The sequence below is a fragment of the Colossoma macropomum genome, unplaced genomic scaffold (genome assembly GCF_904425465.1).
Source record: "Colossoma macropomum unplaced genomic scaffold, Colossoma_macropomum, whole genome shotgun sequence".
In the NCBI taxonomy this organism is placed as follows: Eukaryota; Metazoa; Chordata; class Actinopteri; order Characiformes; family Serrasalmidae; genus Colossoma; species Colossoma macropomum.
This window is the reverse complement of record NW_023494809.1, coordinates 27,864,031-27,890,550: the sequence shown is the minus strand read 5'-3', so window position 1 is coordinate 27,890,550 and position 26,520 is coordinate 27,864,031. Positions and strand designations below refer to the sequence as shown.

Below are 26,520 nucleotides of genomic sequence, written 5' to 3'. Positions count from 1 at the left end.
ACCAGTTAGACGAAGGAAAGGGCTTCTCTCTTCGTCCACCTCGGGCCTGGCCTCCGCTGCTAATTGCATTCTGGTCTCAAAAAGTCTTTTCCTCATTGTTTTCCATCTTGTCAACTTGGCTGCTTTGAAGAGGTGAGGGAGCAGGGGGATTTTAGAGGATTAGCGACTCCCTGCACACCACAAGGACTTTTTGGGCTTAAATGAGCTTGTTTAGGAAAGATTTAGCCTGGCCGTTAGCGGACCTAACAGAAAACGTCAGGGGAGACGGGGGAGAACAAGTGGTAATTAGACAAAAGCCTGTTTTAATACTGCTTACACAGGCCTCTCTCTTCATGCAGGCTAAAAGGGTGCTTGACATTACTTGATTATTTGATTAATTCCAAGGTCCAAAAACTTTACCCATGAATAATTCTTGATGGTATTATGAGTGGACAGTTGTCAAAAGCTTAAAGGTCATTAACAGTCAACAGTTTCAATCAGTACCACATTTGCATTTTAGTCGTTTTTGTGGAGAGACAACCACCCTATTTTCATTTTGCTCATTTTTAAAACAAAGGGAAAAAAATGAATGTGCAGGTGTAAACCTGTCAATACAGAATGTAAATGGAAGCCATTGTGTAACTAGGTCAGGGGTCAGCAACGTGTGGCTCCCAGCCACATGCGGCTCCTTTACTGCCCTATTACAGCTAAACAGCAGAATTAGATTTGTAGGTAAAAATAAAATAATCCTCCTTTACAGTAAAATAAAGCTCTGCTGGTCGTTCAACACAGTTTAACAATAAATGGTCTTAAACTCTGGAGTTAATGTAGAACTGCTAATTCACTCTTTAACCCTGAAGGTTGGCGCACAGACTGCTGGTCACCATAGCAATGCAGACAACAATCCTGCCTAGCTAGTAGCTAACGAAACATTAAAGAGAGAGATTTAAGACGAACATCGATAATTTGGAGACGAATTGACTTATTTGCAATTATAATCACTCCAGCTGGTTTCCTCATATGTTTAATCTGCAACGAGAAACTGTCAAACATTAAAAAGTCACGAAGCTGAAGTTTCTCTTTCAAATTTTCCCGTTCCACCTTAAATGGTGCAGCAGTTACATACAGGCGTCTCAGACACCATTTAAGGTGGAACGGGAAAATTCGAACAAGAAGCTGGAGAATGAGAAGCGACTTTAGCTGAATGTTGAGAGACATTTTACAAGAAACTGTTCTGCTTTTGCAGAAAAGTTTCCTGCTGGAGATGCGAGAAAAGCAGCTAAAGCTTAAAGCAGAGCAAAGTAAGTCTGTGTTTACATTCATATTCTATTTTTTATCCTATGCTAGGACATCAGCACATACTGAGACATATTTACAGCCAAGATGGTAAAATAAGCTCCCATAGTGGTTTGATGTTTGCTGAAAGGACAAAATGGCTCTTCTTAACATTTGAGTTGTGACCCCTGAACTAGGTAATCAGTTATCTGTATATTTAAATACATATTAAGGCAAATTTTGCCTTGTTAGGTCATGTTTCTGCTAATTTTAAGCACAATTCATTAAATCATTCAAAAGACTAAATTCTTGTTTTCCCACAGTCTTTAATAGAAGTGACTGTTGCAGACCATTCCGTAGGACACTGTTCTGTCTGTGTGCAATGTTGTGACTGCGTTGAGCTGCTAGGGAACAATGAGGACCACCACACCAAAGATGACCAAGCTGAAATACAACAAACGGACAGCAGTACTGTAGCTTTCTTCATATCAAATGACTGCGTACAACTGGCACAATGAAAAAACATACATACATCATCATCTAAACCACTTATCCTTCTGGGTCGCGGTGGGGTACAATGAAAAAACATTTAAACATATTAAAAAAACTTAAATGTAGGCTTGAAAATATGCCTTATCATGTCATCAAGCAACAGCAGTAGCTCAGAGGCCATGCCTGACATTGCACTTGATTCTGAAATATGTCACGGTGGGGTATTTAGGGCAGCCCATGAGGTGGGAGTCGCAGTTGGTCAACCAAAAAGTGAAAATACAGCTTATTCCTCTCTTCAGCCTGGGCTGTGTTCAGGACAGCAGCTAGCAAAGTGAATAATGCAACAAGTAAATAATGCAGCAACAGTCTTAAAAGTTAATGACGTCTCATCTAGACAAGCTTTTACAAGCCTTCGCTTTACCTCCAATGCAGTGCAGCTACTTAAAGACACAGTGAGGTTATTTCACGGTGACAAAGGCACCTACTTTGTTTTCTAACGAGCCAGGTGGTGGTTTAAGTGAAAAGCTGGAATGCTCTCCCATGGAGCGGGAGTTATTTCTGGTGGCTTTGAAGGGAGCGTTAAGCTGGGTGAAATCCTGCCTCTTTTTTTTTCCCCGACCTCCGGCACGAACAAACATCGTAATGTGAAAAGTAATTATTGACTGCAGATTTTTGGAAAGACAGAAAGCTGTGTGTGGCTTACTGAGTTCCTTTGTGGTGTGTGTTCCGCTGCGGTCGCTGAAAAGCCGTCGTTAGACCTGATTCAGTAAATGCTGACGCTGTGTTTGGGTAGCTATTTCTCTCTCTCTCTCTCTCTCTCTTTCTCTCTCTCTCAGAAAAAAGCACATGTTAACTGTGGGTCCTGAATGCCTTTAAATCTATTGATGAAGAGTGTCAGGGTAACTAATGGATAAATAATGTTACTATTAAATACAATCTGGCTAAAAATAAAATTCATTGCAAATAATATATAATGTTATGGTTTGGGTTTTAACCCTTGTGTGGTGTTCAGGTCTGTGGGACCCATTTTCAATGTTTACCAGAAGAAAAAATGATGTGATTTATTATTTTTTCAGCCTCAGATTCTTGGCCTTTGCTCATTTTCTGTGAAGAACATATAAAATAACCCATTTTCAGTGTCTTCACTCTGTTCACCCCCCACACATTTATATTACACATGTGGTGTTGGGTGAACCTGCAGGGGAGTAAAAGTGTGGAGGTGCTGTGTCCTTCACTCTGTTCTCCTCCTACATGGCCTGCTGTTAGTGTGTGTGTGTGTGTGTGTGTGTGTGTGTGTGTGAGGGTGGACAACATAGACAGGCTGCTGACTGGCTACAGCTGCTAAAGGAGAACCCTACGCTGGCCACTTGTGATATTTTAAACATCTGGTATTTTTACATACATTGTTATGGCTGTATTGATTTAAAAGACCAGTAATGTGGTGGGTCCAGCAGACCGCTGAGTAACAAACACATCAACACCACACAAGGCTGTTAATTCACATGTATGATGTGATTATTTCCACTCAATAAGGGTCTGAAAACGAGTCGTCTCCTGCAAAAAAGTATCCAGCTGTCACTTGTGCATGCAAGAACCAATAGACTAAGAAGTGGCATCAGGCTGTCTAAGTTGTTGTAGTGTGGCGTATGTGTATCTGTGTATATATCTTTATATATTTGTCATTTTAGATGTTTTGTAGTATATTTTGTATGTTCTGTGAAACTCAGTCTTTGGACTGCAAGTCAGAAAGTTTTGTAAGAAAACTAAACTAAACTAAAAATGATGCTGTCTCTAGATGACCTTCCAGTTACGGTCAGGTCCACAGTTACTTTTAATTACTTCAGTGCTTCTATAGACATGGCAGTTCTGTAGTGGTTATAACCCATTTCAACGCTGGTTAACGACCTCAATTCTCGGCAAACATAGCCCACTGTATTGCTTGGAGGAAGAATTGTCTATTTTAATGATTATTAATCACAAATTAAACTATTTGTTGAATTTTATCACATTGTGTTTTTTTGTTTTAGAAGAAAAATCAATTTAGTTTTTTCTTCACAATTCAATCCTTGATATAAAGCGATTCAGAATGGCTGAATGTGAAATGGTGCTGTGTTCAGCTTGTAAATGATGCTTTGAACTTAACGTACTTCAGTGATAAATTCACAGTATGGCAGTAGCTGTTAATAAACTTTATTAAGAGAGCCACCGTTGAGCTCCCAGTAATGGATGGCTGAGAAAACACTGCTAAACTGAACAACCTTAAAACACGAGTGTTCTGCTTCTCTGGCCATTCTGCATTAATCTAGACCTCTTTGTAATTTCTGGTAACGCACTGGCTTCCGTTTGCACATGAGCTCTCCCGGGAATTTCCCTGGAATTGTACTGTCTGGTGCATGTAAAGTGCCATGTCAGCTTTAGCAAGATGTCTACCCCAGCTTGAGTTCACCATTCCCGTTTACTTGCGGTTATTCCCGGGAAAAGTGCATGTGTGGAAAGGGCTTGAGAAGTTTGGGCTGGATGAACTGCAGTGTACGGAGCCCCGCTGGTGACATGAGGTACAAATAAGAATAATGCTTGGCCACGACTTATTAAGGCATGGGAACAAGATACTTAGGTCATGGCCATGACTTAGTAAGGTGTGGGAATGAGATCCTAATGCATGGCCATGGTCTCATTCCCACAGATTACTAAGTCGCGGTCATAACTTAATCATCTCATTCCCATGCCTCACTATGTCGTGGCCATAACTTAATCATCTCATTCCCATGCCTCACTATGTCGTGGCCATGACTTAATTATCTCATTCCCACAGCTTACTAAGTCATGGCCATGACTTATCTCATTCCCCTGCCTCTCGATGTCGTGGCCACAACTTAATTATCTCATTCCAATGCCTTACTAAGTTGTGGCCACGACTTAATTATCTAATTCCCAGGCCTCACTATGTTGTGGCCACGACTTAAGTATCTCATTCCCATGCCTTACTAAGTCATGGCCACGACTTAATTATCTCATTCCCACGCCTCACAACGTTGTGGCCACGACTTAATTATCTCATTCCCACGCCTTACTATGTTGTGGCCATGACTTAAGTATCTCATTCCCACGCCGCACTAAGTTGTGGCTACAACTTAATTATCTCATTCCCACGCCTCACTATGTTGTGGCCACAACTTAATTTTCTCATTCCCTTACCTCACTATGTTGTGGCCATGACTTAATTATCTCATTCCCATGTCTCACTATGTCAGGCATGTGAATGAGATACTTAAGTTGTGGCCACGCATTAGGATCTCGTTCCTACGCATTAGTAAGGCCATGCATTACTTTTATTTACACCGGATGTCCCCAGCGGGGCTCTATGGTAGGATCCTCAAGTTGAGTTTACTTTTTTCTGCAGTGCCCCCTGGAGGTGGAATACAAATCAACCTATTTTCAATTAACATAAGCAAATAAAATATTTCCCGCCGTAACTCTGTTATCAGGTGAACTAGGATGCAGCTGCTCTCTGTGTGTGAAATGTTGTGAGTCTATGTTGAGCTGCTAGTGAGCAATGATGGGGTGAAAAGGGAGGGGCAAGAACCCCCTGCTGTGAAAAACAATTCACACCTCTCCACAAAGACAGCAGAGATAAAACAGACAATTGCTGCATTTCTGTGTTTTCTGCCGTAATAAAAAACAGCATTTTAGCGCTATAAAGACTCCACATCGATGTTACTCAAGAAAAAAATGCATAGTTCGACTGAGGGACCTTCAAAACAGGTGCAAATTTTACGGCTAGTGTGAAAAAGGATTCACTCAAGAAAAGCTGTGTAATAAGTTGCCTGAGCTGACTTTGAATTATTTTTATAGTGTTGATCTGTTTGTTTCTTCAGGCTGTTAAGCTGTCAGTTCAGGAGGATGTTTAATCAACTCAACTGAGTAATGTGAAACACGCACACATATACTGTACTTGGAGAGATGGACTGTCCAGGAGTGGGAGGGAGGCGGCTATTCAGCCAATCACTGGCGGAGGCTTTGCGTATCTGTGTTGGTTTCCTTTTACAGTGTCTCTACAACATAGGCTATTTTGAAGACACACACACACACACACAGCTGCACCTGACAATCTGCTGAAGGGAGGCCAACTCTGTGGCCACTGATCCAGAGGGAGAGAGAGAGAGAGAGAGAGAGAGAGAGAGATATGAAAGGAGGAACGCAGAAGCAGAATGCATGAGCCTGAGGAGGAGTGAGTGGTTGTCCTTTCCTCAAGGAGCTTTACACAAGTCCTCTCCCGTTGGAATTACTGCCTGGCAGCATGCCTGCGGCCCATAACAACTCCTCACCACCGTGACTCTCATCTGCTCTCGGACGAAAGGATTCTTGCGCTTGTTATCCACGTGAAGCTTCTGCCACTTTCAGCTCTCAGCTCACTGCGTATTCTGAATTGGCTGCATATTCTGGACCGGAACGCGATGCTGGACCTTTACTGAGGCTCCCGCAGGCCATACGCAGTCAGCATCAGTCAGCGCTCTCCCCGGGCCTCAGGTATGCTCACCTCCGCACTGCCCAGCCTCTACCCAGCATCCCTCCTGCAGCTATGAAGAGGTTCAGCAGCCTGAGAGGAAGCAAGAAGCGCAAGGACCACGAGGGGAGGGCAGGCAGACGCCAGTCAGAGCCCCACGGCCTTCTGGGAACCAGTAAGAAAGCGGTTTAGTTGCAGCACTGTGTTTAAAAAATCTAGGAATCGCTGAAGAGCATCATTGCTACTGCTGTCAGGACAAAACCTCGTATATCCAAAAAAAAGTAACAGGAGAAGGATAATAAACTTTACTTTCAATGTAAGTTAATGTAACAAGATTTGATTCTAATTCTGATACGGTGTGAACAGCAGTGGCATTTTTAAATTGTGTTAAAATAATATGAAAAAAGTGGACACAAGGTTTTGTTCTGATAGCGAAATATACATTACTGCTTAAATGTTTAGAATCACTTGTCATTGCATTTTTTTAATTTATTAAATTTATTAAACTTACACAGATTGAAATATTAAAAACAGCAAATATTTTTAGATGTTTTATTTGATGTTTCACGCTTTCTGGGAACATCAGTCACTTCATAAATGGAATGTGCTAATTTTCTATTTCTAGTAATTCTGTGTCGCCGGCCACATTTCATCACCTCTTTAGACTGCTATGAAAACTCCAACGTCTCTGTAGAAAGTACATAAAATGTTTATAGAGTTCTAGGACAAAGTCTAATGTTCATATAATGAGAATGTTTGCCTACACTTTCCTCATTCTGTCAGTCTTTCTTTTTTATTTCTACATAGTTCAGTCATTGAGATGTTAACAAAGTCATTCAGAGTGTTTTGGTGAAATGGTGCAGTGTAAGAAAAACTTTCTGAGCTAGATTTCTTTACAGTGGTGGTGCCATTTTATTCACTATCCAAAATGACCAGTCAACCTACACGTCTTATAAGTTTTTGTATGTAATGCTGAAGATGCTAAAATAATGGTAAATCTGAAAATAAAATATTTGGTAACACTTTCTATGAATGTCACCTTTGTAAGCATCTATAAACACATTCATAAAGTGTTATAATGCATTCATAAGGCATTATAAACATGGCTATAAATATTTATAAAAATGCATTACACATTATAGCCATGTTTATTATGCATTATGAATTGTTAATATAATACATTATAAGTACTGATCATAACAAATTATAAGAGCTCCTAAGTTGTATTAGTCCGCTCTAAGTAAAGTGAAGCGTACTGTACTAAAGCCTCCTCCAGTGTTCAGAGTGAGGCTTCAAGTTGAAGTATTTACTGAAGGATTTACTGAAACACTTCAACATACAAGTAAACCACTTTACAGGCTTCAAATGTCAGATTCTAAACTATTGCTGCCGTCAGTGTTTTACCCAATGTGGGAAAGGTAATGTACACCACCGTTAGCTTGGTATTTGTCTTTACTTTACGCTCTCCAAGCTTTGACACTGACAGTATAACATGTTATAACAGTGCCAAAGAAGTCAGTCCCAGCTTGGAGACTGCAAAGTAAAGACAAATACCAAGCTAACGGTGGTGTACATTACCTTTCCCACATTGGGTAAAACACTGATGGCAGCTCTAGTTTAAACTCTGACATTCGAAGCCTGTAATGTGCTTTACTGTGTATGTTTTAGTGTTTCAGTAAATCCTTCAGTAAATACTTCAACTTGAACCCTCACTCTGAACACTGGAGGAGGCTTTAGAACAGTATGCTTCACTTTACTTAGAGCGGACAAATATGACTTATGAGCTCTTATAATTTGTTATGATCAGTACTTAAATTGTATTATGTAAACAATTCATAATGCATAATAAGCATGGCTATAATGTGTAATGCATATTTATAAATATTTATAGCCATGTTTATAATGCCTTATGAATGCATTATAACATGTTATGAATGTGTTTATAGATGCTTATAAAGGTGACATTCATAGAAAGTGTTACCAAATATTTTTTTATTGCATGTACCTCTCCATCATGAAGGATATAAAGGGATATAAAAAATTCTGTTTTATGCCAGAATCTCAACTCAAAAGTATCGTAAGCCAGCGTCTCAGGAATCAGACAGCATATATGAAACCTTTTTTATGCAATAACTTTTGGTAACACTTTATTTGGATGGTCCACTGTAGATGCTTTGTAAATGCTCAGTAAATCTTTAAGTAACATTCAACTAAATATCCATTAAATTCAACTGAACTTCAAGTTCAATGTGAAAGAGCTTATTAAATCTATCCCTAACCCTAACCCTAACCCTAATCCTAACCCTAACCTCAAGGCTAAACTTACATCTACTCCTAACCTTAACCCCAACCACAATGTTGTTGATAATCAACTGAGCATCACTGGAAAGTTTGTTAATGATTTCAGTATCTGTAGAGCATCTATAGGGGACCATCCAAATAAAGTGTGACCGAACTTTCTGTCAGAGAGATTTTAGAGGCATAAAACACTGAATGACAAACTCTTCAGACGTCTGGTTCCTATCACCATCACTGTGAACAAGTCTGACTCAGTAAGTTTCTCTAGAATTAAGCATTTCACATCAAACTACTACAACTACTAAATGACTTCATTTGCATTTTAACCATTTAATTAGGCAGCAATTTTTAGAATTTGGTGGAAATCCCCATTTGAGTTCCATCAGTGCTTGCAGGTCAGGCTTCATGGTACCTGTATTCTCTATTGCTGATACCAGTATACCGCCAGTATACTGATGCGGTATTGATATCTGTGCAACCCTAATTGTGTGGCTGCCAGTGGAACTAGTGCAAATGCCAACAGCAGTAGGATGAATTCTAAAGTGAAGAGAAACATCCGAATTATTTCAGTGGATGTGCTTCACCTTCAGGACTATGATTCAAAGCACGCTGCTAATAATTGCAAATATATTTTTGCAATGTATAAAAATGGCCCAGCAATGTATTATTTAGATATATGTTAAAATTTATTTAAAATGTATTTTTAAATGTATTTTCCAAATACATATTTTTTTTATTTCATAAAGGTTACAGATATAACTGTACGGTACTGACTTCTGTGATCTGCATTGTACATTGCATTTACCACAGACGTATGCAGTGAGACATTCGCACTCAATGTATTTCAAATAAACGAGGTATAAGATAAAATAGGAAATCCTTTATTAGTCCCACAACAGGGAAGTTCTCAGTGCTATGGCAGCAAAGGGAGAGCAAGGCACTCGAGAAAAGAAGTAACAAGAGGAGAATTAACAAGCAAGTAATTAACCTTATTAATTACTTAACAAGTTTACAGTTTGTTACTTGTTACTTTATAGACAATATACACCGATCAGACATAACATTATAACATAACATCAGCACTGCAGTAACACTGACATGGTGGTGGTGTGTTAGTGTGTGTTGTGCTGGTCTGAGTGGATCAGACACAGCAGTGCTGCTGGAGTTTTTAAACACCTCAGTGTCGCTGCTGGACTGAGAATAGTCCACCAACCAACAATGTCCAGCCAACAGCGTCCTGTGACCACTGATGAAGGACTAGAGGATGACCAACACAAACTGTGCAGCAGCAGATGAGCAATCGTTTCTGGCTTTACATCTACAAGGTGGACCGACAAGGTAGGAGTGTCTAATAGAGTGGACAGTGAGTGGACACAGTGTTTAAAAACTCCAGCAGCACTGCTGTGTCTGATCCACTCAGACCAGCGCAACACACACTAACACACCACCACCACGTCAGTGTTACTGCAGTGCTGAGAATGATCCACCACCCAAATAGTACCTGCTCTGTGAGGGTCCATGGGGGTCCTGAGCACTGAGGAACAGGGTAAAAGGGGGCTAACAAAGTATCAGAGAAACAGATGGACTACAGTCTGTAACTGTAGAACTACAAAGTGCACCTATATAGTAAGTGGAGCTGATAAAATGGACAATGAGTGTAGAAACAAGGAGGTGGTCATAATGTTGTGCCTGATCGGTGTATTCGAAAAATACATTTTAGTGTTTGAGATATATTTCAGCATGGATTGGAATGTATTTCAAATGTATTTCAGTTATATAAAAATATATGTCCATATCTTTTTTTTTCTTTTCCATATGGGTGGCCAAGCCAAACTGAAGTTCACCTGTGGGTTGAATACGTGTTGTTAATTTAATTAAAAAAAAAAAACTGTGTTGCTGTCCAATCACTCACAGACTCCACTATGTCATAAAGATGGTTTATATGTCTCAGGTTGTGATTCTGCCAGGAGGAAGACATTTACAGTCAGAGTGTTTTAGTGTGCCTCGTAAAATCATGAGTGGCTGCTTCCAGGTACTGACTTAGGTTTGCCAATGCAAAGTGTGCCGTTGATTTGTGGTCAGATACCCGTTTTAGTGGTGTTACATGTTTATACATCACATTTTCGGTTTGCTTTTCAAACCAAACATTCATACTGAAGCGGAATTGCACTGATTTTTCAAAACATCTACATAATTCAATCATTGAGATGAACAAAGTCATTCAGAGTGGTTCGATGTGAAATGGTGCCTTGTAGATAAACCTAAAGACTGGTGGTGGATAGTGATTGATCATGATGTCTGTGATACATTAATAACTGCTTTGTCTTAACTAATGTCCAGTTAACCTAAACGCCTTTACAGAGTTGTTATATGTGATGTTGATGATGGTAAATTTTCCCAAATTTCTTTGGGTTCTTTTTACCTGCAATGCCTTGCATGTACCTTTATGCCCTGAAGGTACTCCAAAAAAGGTTTTGACCAAAACATGATCTCGAAACTATCAGAAAACAGTGTCTCAGGCATCAGCCAACATATTTGTAACCATTTCCTGTACTAGTTCTCCGTGAGGCATTAAATGCGTCAGACGTCTGGTTCCTATCAGCATGTTGTGAACAATTCAGATGGTGGGTTTCTCAAGAACTAAGCATTTCACGTTAAACCACTGTGAATACTTTGCTTACATTTTAATTATTTAATTGTGCATAAATAAAACACGGCGGCACAGTGGCGCAGTGGGTAGCACTGTCGCCTCACAGCAAGAATGGCCTGGGTTCGATTCCCGGCCGGGTGACCAGGGTCATCTCTGTGTGGAGTTTGCCTGTTCTCCCTGTGTCTGCGTGGGTTTCCTCGGGTACTCCGTTTCCTCCCACAGTCCAAAAACATGCAGTCAGGCCGATTGGACATGCTAAATTGCCCCTAGGTGTGAGTGAGTGAATTTGTATGTCTGTCTGTCTGCCCTGCGATGGACTGGCGACCTGTCCAGGGTGCATTCTGCCTTCCGCCCAATGACAGCTGGGATAGGCTCCAGCACCCCACCGCGACCCAGAAGGATAAGCGGTTTAGATGATGGATGGATGGTTGGCTAAATAAAACACAATCAGTGGAATTCCCCATTGAGAACATTTTTATTCTATAGACCACATTTCATTGAGCTTGAGAAATAGAACTGCCAATCTGTGCACAGCAAGGTATGAAGGTAACCTGTAACCTTTTTATATTCGTTTGTCTTTCCTGGTACCGGTTCTGCTCGCTCACAAATTCACGATGTGCACAAATCTGCTATTTAAACAACTTAGGTTCATTGTGCCTCGTAAAAACACGGACGCCAGGCCTCATTTCTTCTTCATCTCCGTCCTTTCTCATATCACCTATAGTTCTTTCACTGACCTTCATTTCGCAACTCCTGCAGAGCCACTGGACATCACATTAAATTTGATGTTAGGCCAACTCAATAGGCTACTGTTTATGGTCCTGAAGGTCCACTCCCAGCCCTCCTTTCATCGCTTATTCCTACCTATTCACAATGAACTTGCTCCAGCAACCTTCCCTGCTGCTTTTCCTCTGTAGCCCACTTTCATTTGTGGAACCATAAACATTCATTTTTTGGTAGCCATCTTTCATCCCTCAATCTTTAAACATACACTCAAATTTCTTGGTAGCCCACTTTCATCTTTCTATCTTTAACTATAGACCTCCATTTCTTGGGATCCCCATCTTCATCCCTTAATCTTTGTTCATAGACCTCCATTTGTTTGAAGTCCACTTTCACCCTTTGATCTTTAACTATAGACCTCCATCTCTCGGTAGCCCACTTCCACCCCTCAATCTTTAACTATAGACCTCCATCTCTAGGAAGCCCACTTCCATTGCTCAATCTTTAACTACATACCTCCATTTCTTGGTAGCCCTTTTCTATCCCTCAACCTTTAACTATAGACCTCCATCTCTTGGTAACCATTTCCATCCCTCAGTCTTTGACCATAGACCTCCACCTCTTTATAATCCACTTCAATCCCTTAATCTTTGACTACAGACCTCTACCTCCTGGTAGCCCACTTTCATCCCTCAATCATTTAACTGTGGACTTCCATTTTTCCCAGTTCTTTGATCTGTAACCATAGATCCCCATTTGTCTGCGGCCCATTTGCATCTCTCAGTCTTTAACCAAACACCTTAATTTGTTAGTAGTCTACCTTATTTTCCTGGTAGTCCGTTTCCATCCATTGACTTCAATTACAGACCTGCATTTATTGCTAACCAACTTTCATTTCTGTCAACTGTCTTTCACTATAGACCTCCATTTCTTGGTAGTCTCCAATCTGTAACCGTAGATCACCACTGTGGGACTTCTCCTGGCCTTCTGTCCTGAAACTAGATCCACTGACGTTACTGCACAGATAAGACAAGTAGGCTGTCATCACTGAGAGCAGTAGCACATTATGGGCCGATATCCGAGTCACTTGGGGGGATAGTGACGTTATAGTAGTGGACGGGGGAGCAAAGGGTAAACCAGAACAGAGAGCAAGCGCTTAATGTAAACACTGGCAACTCTCTCTCTCTCACACACACACGCCTCCTGTGCACTTTGGCTTGCGTGTAGATGTTTTCTCTTTTCACAGGATTTTCCAAAGCAGACAGAGGTCTAATCCATCCCTGTTGTCAAAGTTTGTTTGGGATTCAGAGAAGCTGTAATTGAAGCAGATATTATCCACTAAGCTGTGGGCCACCCACTTTTAATAACACGCTATTACACAGCTTTAACAACACATCGGAACAAAGTTGTGCAGCATCCGGCAACCTGGTTTTATCAAAGCTTACCACACACACACAAACATTTACTTTATCCATCTTGAAGGTGCGGATTTGAGGGATTTTTGTTCGGGGCCTCCTTGTCAGCATGTGGTATCTGAAGGGTAAACAGAAGGAACCTGTGGGAAGAAGACAGTAGGACTGTACTGATGCCCAAATGAGGCTGTTGAGATGTTGCTCTACACACAACGTGTTGTCAGTGTGTGTTCTTTTTGTTTTGCGAGGCCAACAATTATAGAAATATGTTGTGGGAACAATTCACTGGTTCCCACAGTGGAAAAAGCATTGAACGTACATCATTCCAGTGAGTACTTCACTTCCACATGGATAAAATGTAGTAGTTTATACTATATAGTACGTTACACAGAGGCAAACCGTGATTATGATATGACGCAAATTTGGGCTAGCTCTGCTATGGGATTTCTTATAGTATGTTAGCTCTAAGCTAATGCTTGTGCACCTTAACATTTTGGACCACTTTAGATTAAACACAGACTCCAGGCTCCCGAGTGGCGCAACCGTCTAAGTGTTGGCCCTATCATCAGGAGATCGCGAGTTCGATCCCTGGTGATGCTACAGCCATCCGTAGCCGGGAGTCCGAGAGAGCACAATTGGCCTCGCTCTCTCTGGGTGGGTAGGATGGCCCCTCCTTCTCCCCCCATCACTCAGCGCGATGCTAGTCAGCACAGGCGTCTGTTAGCTGACGTAACAGATCTGGCGGTTGGCGCTTTCCGCAGAGCGCGTTCGGCTGTCCAGTGACGTTGCGTGAGCGGCAGTTCGAAAACAACCGGTGGTTGGCTTCACAGGTCTCGGAGGAAGCCTGTGTTAGCCTTCACTCTCCTAGCGTTGATAGCATCGTGTGATTGGGGGAGTCCTAACTAGCGGGTGGAATTGGAAACGACTAAATTGGGGAGATAATTGGGTAAAAAAAAACACAGACTCCATGTTTTATCTGAAGCTTGCAACAGACATATTAGACATATCACTGTTGTCGGAAGAAAACCTCATATCTCCAAAATGGTAACTTTACAGGAGAAGGAAAAAACATACTTTACTTTTAATGTAAGTCAATGGAACCAGACATTTTTCCAAGTCATTTTGGGCCGTTTCTTTTGGTTAATTCTTAATGAAATTCACACACAACGTAAAGGGCAACAGGCATTTTTAAAATAGGTCAAAAACTGAAAACAAGGTTTTCTTTTGACAACAGTGATATATTGTATATGGTCATAGTCTTACTTGCTGTTGCTGTTTTCCATTCCTAACAACTGACTGAAACCTGGTTGGACTACCACTCATATTCAGTCAGTGACATATCTAGAACTTCCCAAAGGCCTAGAGTGACATTTTTTTCTCACAAAATTTCTCCCACCCATTAAAACTTGATTATCTGATTCCATTAATAGTTTAGAATTATATTAACGGTTACAATTATATTAATGGTTAATCTGACACGTTAGGTCGTCTGTCCAACTTCTGAAGCCCTAACCAATGGATGGGCTAGCTTGGTTGTATCCACATAGATAACAGTGGAAAATACACAGTGGAAATAATTCAGATTGGAATGTTTTTCCTTGTGTTGTTTCATGATTTTAACCCTTTTGTTTCCAACAAAAACTTAACAATGAAATAGGTGTATTAGTACAATACTACATATTTAAAATACACCAAGCGTGATGATTCTATTCATTAATAATGAACAAGAACATAACAGAGTTCCCAGATATCATTAGGCCTAGAAGGCACTAAGCATTTCCCACTGATATTACATCAACAGAATTTCATATTTTAGTTTATTTATTATAGGGAAAAAACTATGTCAATGTAATGTTTTATTCACGTGTTACTTTTTCCATTTTCATATTTGCTATTTTACACAAAATGCAGCCTTGTTAAACTAAAGCAGCCATGTATCGCTGTAAGTATATGCATGTTAATGGGGTTCTCAAAGATGTGAGGTGACAGTGAGGGCCACATACACAAACACACTTGCCTTGAACCTTCTGACCTCCTAAATGTCCTGTCAGGTCATCTACCCACATGTGAGCTTCTGTAACACTCTGCACCTTCGTTAGCAGAGCAAAACCACTTTTTCTGCAAATGAAAGAGAGAAGCAGACAGAAGGGAGAACACTCTGAGAGCTTGTTCTCAGGAATAGGTGTCAGTGGTGAGGGCTAAATAAAGAAGCAGCTGTGCTGCCGCTGAGTTGGTTGGAGAGCGATGGTTAAACAGCCCGAAATGTCAAGAGATAGAGCAAATGGCAGCTTTTGGATCATAATCACTGTTCTGACAACCGTGCTGTTCTCGTGCAACCTTAAAGCCACCTGACTCGACCTTCCGGTTTGTGAAGAACAAGTGCACTAACAGCCAAATATTAGTCTCACACAGCTGGCCCAGCATATCAGCCCAGACTGTAACTGTGATTCATTGTAACTAGGTGGGAAGCTGAGTTATAAATACATATTTGTGGCTCCGTCCTTGAGGTTCTCATAAAAACTGGGTTATTGACTGCCGGTTGCTGAAAGATGACGAATAGGAATAGTAAAAAATAGCTCAGGCTAGGCTTCCAAAGCAGTGTGGAAGGCTCAAGTCAAGTCAGACTTGCTTTTTCATATGCACCCTCTAATAGGGGTGTAATGTTTCTCCAAATCCACGGTTCATTTTAAACCTTGATTCTTGAGCCACTGTTTGGTTTCGACCTGGTTTCTTGAGCCACGGTTTGGTTCAGACCTCAATTTTGAGCCCTGGTTTGGTTCAGACCTTGATTCTTGAGCCCTGGTTTGGTTCAGACCTTGATTCTTGAGCCCTGTTTTGGTTCAGACCTTGATTCTTGAGCCACGGTTTGGTTCAGACCCCAATGTTTAAGCCCTGGTTTGGTTCAGACCTCGATTCTTGAGCCACAGTTTGGTTCAGACCTCAATTCTTGAGCCAGTGGTTGGTTTATGGTTCAGACCGATTCTTGAGCCACGGTTCGGTTCAGACCCCAATATTTGAGCCACGGTTTGGTTCAGGCTTTGATTCTTGAGCCACAGTTTGGTTCAGACCTCGATTCTTGAGCTCGTGGTTGGGTTCATGGTTCAGATCAATTCTTAAGCCACGGTTCAGTATAGAGCCCGATTTTTGAGCCACGGTTTGGTTCAGACTTTGATTCATGAGCCACGGTTTGGTTCAGACCTCAATTCTTAAGCCACAGTTTGGTTCAGACCTCAATTCTTGAGCCACAGTTTGGTTTAGAACTCAATTCTTGAGCCACAGTTTGGTTCAGACCTCAATTCTTGAGCCACAGTTTGGTTTAGACCTCAATTCTTGAGCCACAGTTTGGTTTAGACCTCAATTCTTGAGCCACAGTTTGGTTCAGACCTCAATTCTTGAGCCACCGTTTGGTTCAGCCCTCAATTCTTGAGCCACAGTTTGGTTCAGACCTCAATTCTTGAGCCACAGTTTGGTTCAGACCTCAATTCTTGAGCCACAGTTTGATTCAGACCTTGATTCTTGAGACACTTTTCAAACTGCCGTTAATGCAGTTGGACAGCTCAGTGCGCTTGGAGGAGCATGCTAACTGCCCAATCTGTCATGTCAGCTAACAGATGCCTGTATCTGTGATGACAGAGGCCCATCCTGCCCACCCAGAGAGGGCTAAGACTGTTATGCTCTCTTGCACTCACCAGGGATCTCACAATCTCCCAATAATCGAGCCACCATTTATTTAGTTGTCCCACTCAGGAACCCCTAAAAGTTGTTTTTCCCCACCTGCTGGTGCACAATAGCATTAACAAAACTAAGATGATGTTTTAGAGGCAGACAAAGTGGTTATATTTTGGTTAAAGATTACCGAGAAACAAGCATTGTCTTTTAGATTATGTAAATCTATTATGCTTAATATGACAAGTGACATGAATTAACCAAAGGGAAAATGTCTATTTCATTTCAGCTGATAATCATATGAATCTTCCTTCCAGCCAGTCTTCTGAAGAGTGATAGTAAACGCACTGGTCTGAGTCCATTACAAAACTGCTGGAAGCCTTTGAGTGGCAGAGCAAAGGTGTCTGTTACAAAACAACTGCAATGGCAGCGTCATGCCCCTTCTGAGCCACTAATGTGATGGCCAAGGGGATAAATGTGCTTCCAATATGACCGTCCGCTCTTAGTGGACTGAACGCCAGGCTCTTGGAAGACTTCAAAGAGCTTCAAAGGCTGTTTCAAGCCTAGAGTCCAAAAATAATCTAGGCCAAGAAGCAACATTGTTCACACTATTCTGAATTTGTCTTTAAAGTGAATTTGCGATTAAAGCAAAGCGTTTGAAGCACGACTCTTCTGGGATTTGGCTTCTGTGTATAAAAGAAGTGATGATATCAGTATAAATGATGAGCTTTGTTAGAGGACTGAGAAGCTGTGCACTGAAAAGTGATGCTGCTGTAGTGATAATTTACTCAAACACTAAAAGCAATCCATAACATTTTTCAAGTAAGAGTAAATTAGTTGTTTAATGAAAAACTAATGAAAAGACATTACTTGATTTAATATTTGTCTTACAGTAAAAAGATCAAATGCTCAATCCAGACTCAATCTAATCTAATACATTAGTTTACATTGAACATTAGCTGATTCCACTTGTGTGTGAATATTGAATTACACACACACAGGCCTTCAGAGTTCTGGCTTTGCCATGTGATATGTGTGTGTGTGTGTGTGTGTGTGTGTGGGTGTGTGTGTGTGGGTGTGTGTGTGTGTGAAAAATGAAGTACATCAGAAATTATAAAGTGTTATTAAGAAAGCTTTCCCAAAGGAAAAGAAAATAAATGTTTTTTATATTGTAGCAAGGCAGAAAAATGTAATTGTTGCCATATGGCAACACCATGCAGTAAAGGGTTAATGTTAGCCAGCTAGCTAACAGCCTCCTGCAATAGAACATACAGACAACAACTTTACTACTTTAAAAAACTTTATTTTTGGTTCTATCAGTACACATATGAATTTTCAGTTTTAGCAATACAGTTAATCAAGAGCCACTACTTAAAATACTAAAAGATCACATAAGCTTTGGATAGGAATAATTAGCCAGCTGGCTAACATTAACCCTTTACTGCATGGCGTTGCCATATGGCAACAATTACATTTTTCTGCCTTGCTACTATATAAAAAAACATTTATTTTCTTTTCCTTTGGGAAAGCTTTCTTAATAACACTTTGTGCTTTCTGATGTACTCCATTTTTCACACACGCACACACACACACACACACACACACACACACACACACACACATATATCACATGGCAAAGCCAGAACTCTGAAGGCCTGTGTGTGTATAATTCAATATCCACACACAACAACTATAGAAATAATTAAACAATGTTCATTTGAAATAATTGAGATTTTGATGTTTTTTGTATAAATCAATAAATTCTAGTTGTTGCCTTATGGCAACAATGGCAGCTGCGATACACACAATGGGAGTAAATTAATATTTTTACTGCCATCAGGAACACCGGACACAGCAGTTTTCACATCCTTTTTTTTACATTCCATCTTAAAACATTTATGCATATCTGACTGTTGCGCACACTTTCAATATTTTTTCATGCATATTTCATAATTAATTCTGGAAAAGTTTAATTGCTTCCTCTAAAGCGGTTTCCTTCGCTCTGTAATGACGGCCAAATATTAGTAAAGATAAGTTAAGCACATTATAAGAAGTAAAATCATCTAAAAGTAAAATTTTTAGCATTTAATTGTAGTCAAAAGAAAAAAATGCGCTCAAGTACTGTTATGATACAGCTGTAATCCGTTACGTTCCCACTTTTGGAGGAAACGTTCGGATGGCGCCACTTCAGGACACAGCCAGAAGCTTCTGCCACATCAAGGCCATGTCATCAAATAGGGACACAGCAGAGACAGCAGCAGTGAAAGCAGCTCCTGGCCCTTGCGTCCACCTCATTTCACTCCCAGCATGTGCACTCTGAATCAGAGGACGCGTCGGGATGACTACGGGCGAGCGACAAAAGGCAGCATCATAGGGGCTGGATTCTGATCAGGGGACACAGTCTGGGGGCGGAAAACTCTGGGCACTCGCCACGTTGTCCTCGTTTAGCTTCACCGCATCCTCACTTCTCATATCACTAATGCAGTTCCCCATCAACAGCTCTAGGTGGCACTGTTATGGCTTTCTAGAAGCATCCGCATGTTCAAGGTAGCTGCCTTGTTGCTGCTCGACACAGTGTGCGAGGGGCCTCTTGTACTCATTGCAGTGAAACCCAGGGCAGTAACTGCTGCAGTAACAGCCTCTGCTCTTCCGGGCAGGCTTTACACTAGATGTTGGAACATTGCTGTGAGGATCTGATCGCATTCAGCCACAGAAGCACTAATGAGGTCAAATACTGATGTTGAGCAATGTGGTCTGGCTCACGAACACCACTCCAGCTCATCCCAAAGGTATTAGATGGTGCTGTATCACTGTTCCACTGTTCCACAGCCAAATGCTGGATGCCATCATGATCTCAGGTATTTGAGCAGCTGCTCCAGGACATCCTATTCCACTTCTAATACCTTTCTATGCAGATTGCATAACCATGTCTGCGCATTTTAACACCGGTTTGAACTTTAAAGTAGAGCAGTGCACTTAAAAGTAGCTCAATCCACCAATTAGAAGGGCGTCTGAATACTTTTGGACATCAGTAGCTCATCAGAACTTTGACTGACTTTTAACTTCGGCTTATCTCATGCATCTTTTCTCTGATCTGAGTATGAGTATGATCTGAACGTCTCTGTTTGGTGTCAGTTAATTGTGAACTGAGTTATAAACTGGCAATAATTGAATTACCTGGTAAGGGGTCTTGGTTCGTGCTCATGCTCCTAAAAAGGTTCTCGTTAGTGTTCCTCTTATACTCCTCTTAGTGTTTTTCATGCTATCAGGGAGTTTTTCCTTTTAAGTCTTGGTTCCTCTCAGTGTTCTCAGTCCTCTCCTACTCTTAGGGCATTTTTCCTGCCACTGCTCTTAGTTTGGTATTTAGGGTTCTGGACCTGGATTACTGAAGAACTGCTTTGGGGCCACGTCTGCTGTAAAATGCAAACTAAATTGAACTGAATACAGAGACAGAGATTTGGACATAGTTAGATTTTTAATCATAATTATGTACATGTATATACTTGTAGGCATTGTTCTGCTTGAATAAAACACTTGCAGTTTGGGAGAAGCTACAGTACTTCAATGCATGTGTGATAGTTGCTGATTTGGAATATACCATATATTTGAAATATACCAAATTAGCAACTAGTACACATGCATTTAAATATATGCATATATATCTCGGAACAAAACCTTGTATCTCCATTTTTGTCATTTTTGGTTTTTTACATCCTTTGAAAATGCCTGTTTCCCTTTACATTGTGTTTAAATTTCATGATGAATGGATGTAAATGGTATGTTTTATCATTTTGGAGATTTTATCCGTATATATATATATACAAGTATAAATTGTGTATATATATATATATATATGTACATATGTACATATGTACATATATATATATAATGTGTGTGTGTCTTGAAGCATTTACAATTACAAAACACAAACAGTTTAAATTATATATTTTTATATGTAAAATGTGTTTATTTTAGGTGTTTTATTTGAAGTTTAATCACTTGGTACACAGGCTGCCATATTCAGAAAGTAATCTGTACAAACACATAGGCATATGCTGTAGCTGGGTGTGAAGTGGGTAGGGAGACAGTACTGCAGGTTGGTGAGGTCGTTGTGCCCTGCCTTCCTCTGTGTGTGTGCGTGTGTGTGTGCGTGTGTGTGTGTGTGTGTGTGTGTGTGTGTGTGTCTTCTCATCAGCAGGGCTCTGTCTCTCACCCTGCAGGATCCATCACACAGCAGAATGCAGTCTCAGACACTCACATTTGCTCCCTAATTAGCCTCTGAATGTGGACGGCGCTGTCCTTCGCAGAGCTACTTATTTCCACTTAAAAGTCAAACTGGACTTTCATTAACAGGCCAGATATGAGTTCACAGAAATGTTTCTCTCAGTAATGATTTTTTTAATTGTATTTGTTATGTTAGTGCTGGGTTCATTATAAGGCTGTTAACTCCTTAAACTGCAAGCTAATTATTATTATTAATTGACCCTTATTAGTCCCATAACGGGGAAATCTCACCTCCGCATTTAACCCATCCGAGCAGTGAAACACCACATATACACTAGTGGGCAGTGAGCACACTTGTCCAGAGCGATGGGCAGCCCTATCCACGGTGCCTGGGGAGCAGCTGGGGGTTAGGTGTTTTGCTTAAAGGCACTTCAGTCACATACTGTCGGCTCAGGGGATCGAACCGGCGACCTTCTGGTCACAAAGCTGGTTCCCTAACATCCAGCCCAAAGCTGCCCGTTCATTCATTAAAGGAATACTCCAGCATTCTTTCCAATGAATCTCGATCTGCTGTATCTGTAGCACATGGTCAGTTACCACAGACAACTGTTTTGCCATATTTCCCTGCAGTTGGTAAAAGAAGACAAAGCCAGTTCCTCCAAGAATCTGCAGACACACCTCCACAGTTCAGTCTTAGAAGCTGGTTGATCATTTTCTGAAGTAATCAAACACGTTCAGTGGTGTTGAGGTCTGGACTCTGGGGTGGTCAGTCCATCGTTCAGCTTCTTTGTTTGATGTGTCCGTCTCCTTTTCTCAGTGAGGTACTTCTTGACAGCCTACACATCCTTTCAGACCCACAGCGCTGAGTCGTCTTCTCACAGTGGAAGGATGGACAGAAACACCTGTGGATGTTTTCAGATCTGAAGCAGCTTTGATTTTCTCCTCTCTCTCAGAGATGAAAGCTTTAAGTGCTGTTTATCTGAGGGGGGCAGCTTTGGTGGTCTGCCAGGTCTTGCACTGTTGTTAGGAGGCACATTTTCTCTGAAGTTTTTAATATTTTTTGATTTTCTGTTTCGGAAATTCCTGTTTTCTACCCATTTTCATTTGAGGTTTGTTGTCTTTGGTAGTCATATAATGAAGATAAAGTATTACTTTAATCTTCTGGTTTATTACTCAAGAGCTGTAAAAGTTACATGCAAGCTAAATACTTATGAGAGTGAGGAATCAGAGGTTCCGTATATGAACACTTGCAGTTTAAGGGGTTAAAAATGTACATGGAGCGACAATCTGTGTTTTATTTTATGTTGTCATATTTTGTTTTTTGTGCTTCAGGAACATAAAATATATTTAGAATAAAATGTAATATTTGTATTTGGATCACTGAGAGTAAAAGAGTCTGGAATTACTGCTGATCTTTCAGTGCGCAGAGCTCTGGGAGTTAAGCGTCGGCTTAATTGATCTGACACAAGGTCTGAGGTCAGTGTCCACTAAGGGATAAAGTTGGTGACCCTGTGTCCAAAGGGTAAACATCAGAGGCGGTCATGTTGAGTCTTGTTGAGGGGGGATTGAGAGGGCACACACATATCAGCATGGATTTAGCTACTGTCTCAACCTCATGCTGTTAACTTTCACTCACAGGGTAAATCCTCCTGGACTGCTAATCAATGTAGCCACTTTAGCGGCCATTTGCGGTGTTCTCATACATTAATGCAATAGCTAGACTTCTAAGGCGAATGATCGAGCCTCGACTGATGTGTTGAGAAGGAATTTGTTCAAATTGCAGTTGCTGTGATTGCAGATATTGTTACCACTCTTTGGGCCTGTGATGTGTTGGGAACTTTGAAGAGACCGGTGTCTTGAAAAAGCTGGCTTTTCAGACCACAATTCATATGTAAAGTGACGTTCTTTGTGTAAATTTTGGCTGGCAGGCAGGGAAGGTTGGCTTGAAAGAGCAAGGATTGTGCTGGTTGAGTTTGATCTCAGTTAAGGGTGGCAGGAGTTTAAAACAGGGATGGACTGGGACCACAAATTGGCCCTGGATTTAGGTCCAGATTGGCCCATTGGCCAGACACCAGCCATCCTTCAGTGTACCCTCATTGGCCACTTTATTTAGCCTCTTAGTCTCCAGGGTATAGTTTGGTTTTTCCATCTGAATTTACATGATCAAATCTCAAGGCAAATTATCCAGTAAATGCATGAAATAAATGTAAATTTTTATTTATTTATTTATTTATTTTTTGTAAAAGCTCCCCTTAAATTAACAGAACATGTGTTTTATGATCACACATATTGCTATATGCTTACAATTTACTGCTGAAAGCCAAAACTCTTAGACGCTCTTTGTATTATTTTATAAAAATAATTTTTACAGAGCAGATCACTGAAGAGACGTCATCTGTTTATAGTTTATAGCCCAGATTTGTGGAAAAATGGGTCGACTTTCAGTAGAAAAAAAAATTGTGAGTTCAGCTTCTTTTATTATAAGGGTTTAAAATTACATCCCCCATCTATTTGACTGGAAAGAAGACAGTTACAGCTCTCATACGACCCCCACCTTTAGAATGTAGCTTATGAAATATGAAAGTTATGAGGAATTTTGGAACCACCAGCGGTCTCAGGGAGTTCAAAAGGTTAGAGTGGCTATATTGCTAGCTTGTTAGCAGGCTGCTTTACGGATAGCTCTGAAATAATTATGTAGCTGACAACAATTTACTAAGGTAACTGCTTTGTTCTAAGCTAGCTAACCAGCTATGTACCCAAAGATCCAAATCCTAAACGTTTAACTCAGACTTTAATGCTATTAGTGTGACTACTAGGTGACTGGTTTGCGAGTTATGCTAGTTAGCAACATTAGCCATCGTTAGCAGGCTGCTGTGCTTACCACTTTCTGATTACATTTGGTTAGATTTTGGCAGTGAGGAAGGGTCATACAGTCAAAATATGTGCCCTTGAAGCTGGTATTTGTGTGTGCCTGTAAAGAATGCAAGGCTATAGGGTGTCTCATTTCTTATTTTAGTGTTCAAAAGGGGGCTCACATGTGCCCTTTATGTGTCCTTGACAAAGCCAAATTAATTAGCACCAGCTTTGGTCTAATACTCAAATTTCTTTACTAAATTATCCCTTCATTGACCTGCATTGACCTATGCTTTTTATACTCCTAAACTAGCTAATATGAAAATATAAGTATAATAACATAAATTCACTGGGTATGATCCTGTCTGTGTTTTGCCTGTACATTGTCTGTCCAAAGTCCACCATTTGAAACCTAGAACCTCTGAGATTCTTGCTTTATATGTTGGCATGTTGTTGATGTCTTCAAGGAGTAAAGAACCACAGGTCTTGATGTGCCGTTTGAGATAGGCCAACAGAAACAGTGGAAAAAAATAGGAGCCGCATCATTTTTCACCATCTTGGCTGTAAATATGTCTCTAAATATGTATTGGCTTGGCTCTAAATATGTACGTACTAATGTCCTAGTATAGGCTAAAGAATATAATATAAACAAAAACACAGACTTACTTTGCTCCGCTTTAAGCTTCAGCTCAGCTATAGCCGCTTTTCTCACATCTCCAGCAGGAAACTTTTCCACAAAAGTTGAACAGTTTCTTGCAAAATGTCTCGCAATGTTTGACTTTTTTACAAGGCTGAAGTCGCTTCTCATTCACCAGCATCATGTTCAAATTTTCCCGTTCCACCTTAAATGGTGACTGAGGTGCCAGAATCTAACTGCTGCACCATTTAAGGTGGAATGGGACAATTCGAACACAAAGTTGATTTCAGCTTTGCGACTTTGTGTTCGACAGTTTCTCGTTGCAGATTAAACGTATCAGGAAACCAGCTGATGGTTTATAATTGCAAATAAGTCCATTTGTCTCCAAATTATCAATGCTCATCTTAAATCTCTCTTTTTGCTGTTTCGTTAGCTACTAGCTAGGCGAGATTGTTGTCTGTGTTGCTATGGTGACCAGCAGTCTGCGCTGATCTTCAGGGTTAAAGGGTGAATTAGCAGTTCTACATTAACTCCAGAGTTTAAGACCATTTACTGTTAAACTGTGTTGAACGATCAGCAGAGCTTTATTTTACTGTAAAGGAGGATTATTTTATTTTTACCTACAAATCTGATTCAGCTGTGGAGCCACAACAGGGCAGTAAAAGTGCCGCATGTTGCCGACCCCTGTCCTAATGGCTTGTCCATCCTCAGTATAAAGACAGGAAAGCCTTCTGGAATCATCACACAGGTAGCTTACTTTTCACTCCTGGGAATGAACATAACTCTCCTTCAGTCCAATCAGCTGCAGGACTCTTCTAGCTTCAAATCTGCACAGTCATGGTGCTTCGTCTAAAGCACACATCAGGATAATGGGTCACCAGAGACTTCCGTTAACGTGAGTGATCATGTTTTGGAAGGGAAAAAAAAGTGCAGCAGGGTTTAGCCAGGCTGCTCTGCTGTGATGAAGTGGAGATGATGTAGCACTGGGCTTTTAGATGAGCTGCCTGCATCTTTTGTTTTGTTACTGTCGGGTAGTGCGACAGTGATCATTTGTATCCTGCAGACCAAACTGCTGAAGATTATGCTAATGAGAAGAGAATGCAGTGTGTAGGAGAGTGAGAGAGGGAGAGAGAACAGTCTGTGTGTGTAAATATATAGAATATTTTGCACTCTTTTCTAATTATCAGCAACGTCTATTACAAGCATAACAATTTCAGTAAAAAGTAGAATCTTTGAAATTTTAACATTAATTTTTCGTTTTTGATATGTCCTTCTTTTGCTTCAATGACAGCACATGAGCTGGCATGTACTCCACAAGTTTGAACAAATGTAGAATGTAGACCAGTTTCTTATGAGAGTCATCGTAACATGAGCTTCAGTGGAAGAGATAAGACCAAAAGCAAATCTGACTTTTTTGTACAAAAGTCTTAACATGGTTAGTGTCACAAATTAGCTTCAATTTGTGTAGTGACCTAGAAATCGTGCAGCAAACTTTTCTTTGCTTTAATTTTTTTAAATTCTAAAATGTTCTGTTGTTTATTTTCTAGTTTAAATGAAAAAATCCCTGATTTTCAGTGTGGTCCCTGAACAAATTGCAATATTTTTTTTTGAAGTGAAAAGATGTAAACAACCTCTGCAGCAAAGATTTTTAAAAGTGTTAATGCACAAAGGATCTGTGGAAGTCAAGATCTGGAAGACTAAGAAAACTCTGACAGAACTGCTCGTATGCTGGCCACAAATGCAAAGTAAAACCCCCATATGGCAACAACTGGTCTGCAGGAAGGTTTGTAGTGTTGCTTGCATAAAA

At 40.6% G+C, this 26,520-nt stretch overlaps 1 protein-coding gene across 2 annotated transcripts in view; it reads left to right on the top strand.

Annotated features, from left to right (window-relative positions):
* The window catches only part of LOC118798670 (5'-AMP-activated protein kinase subunit gamma-1-like), a 171,932-nt gene that overhangs the window by 57,087 nt on the left and 88,325 nt on the right, over positions 1-26,520 (top strand). Inside the window, exon 1 of one of the 2 annotated variants that reach the window (XM_036558137.1) lies at positions 5,586-6,425. The exons of the other annotated variant lie outside the window; for it this stretch is intronic. Within the exon in view, the coding sequence (XP_036414030.1) occupies positions 6,326-6,425 (100 nt within the window). The 5' untranslated portion in view covers positions 5,586-6,325. Of the gene's footprint in view, positions 1-5,585; positions 6,426-26,520 lie in introns of those variants that run through there. 2 annotated transcript variants of the gene reach the window in all.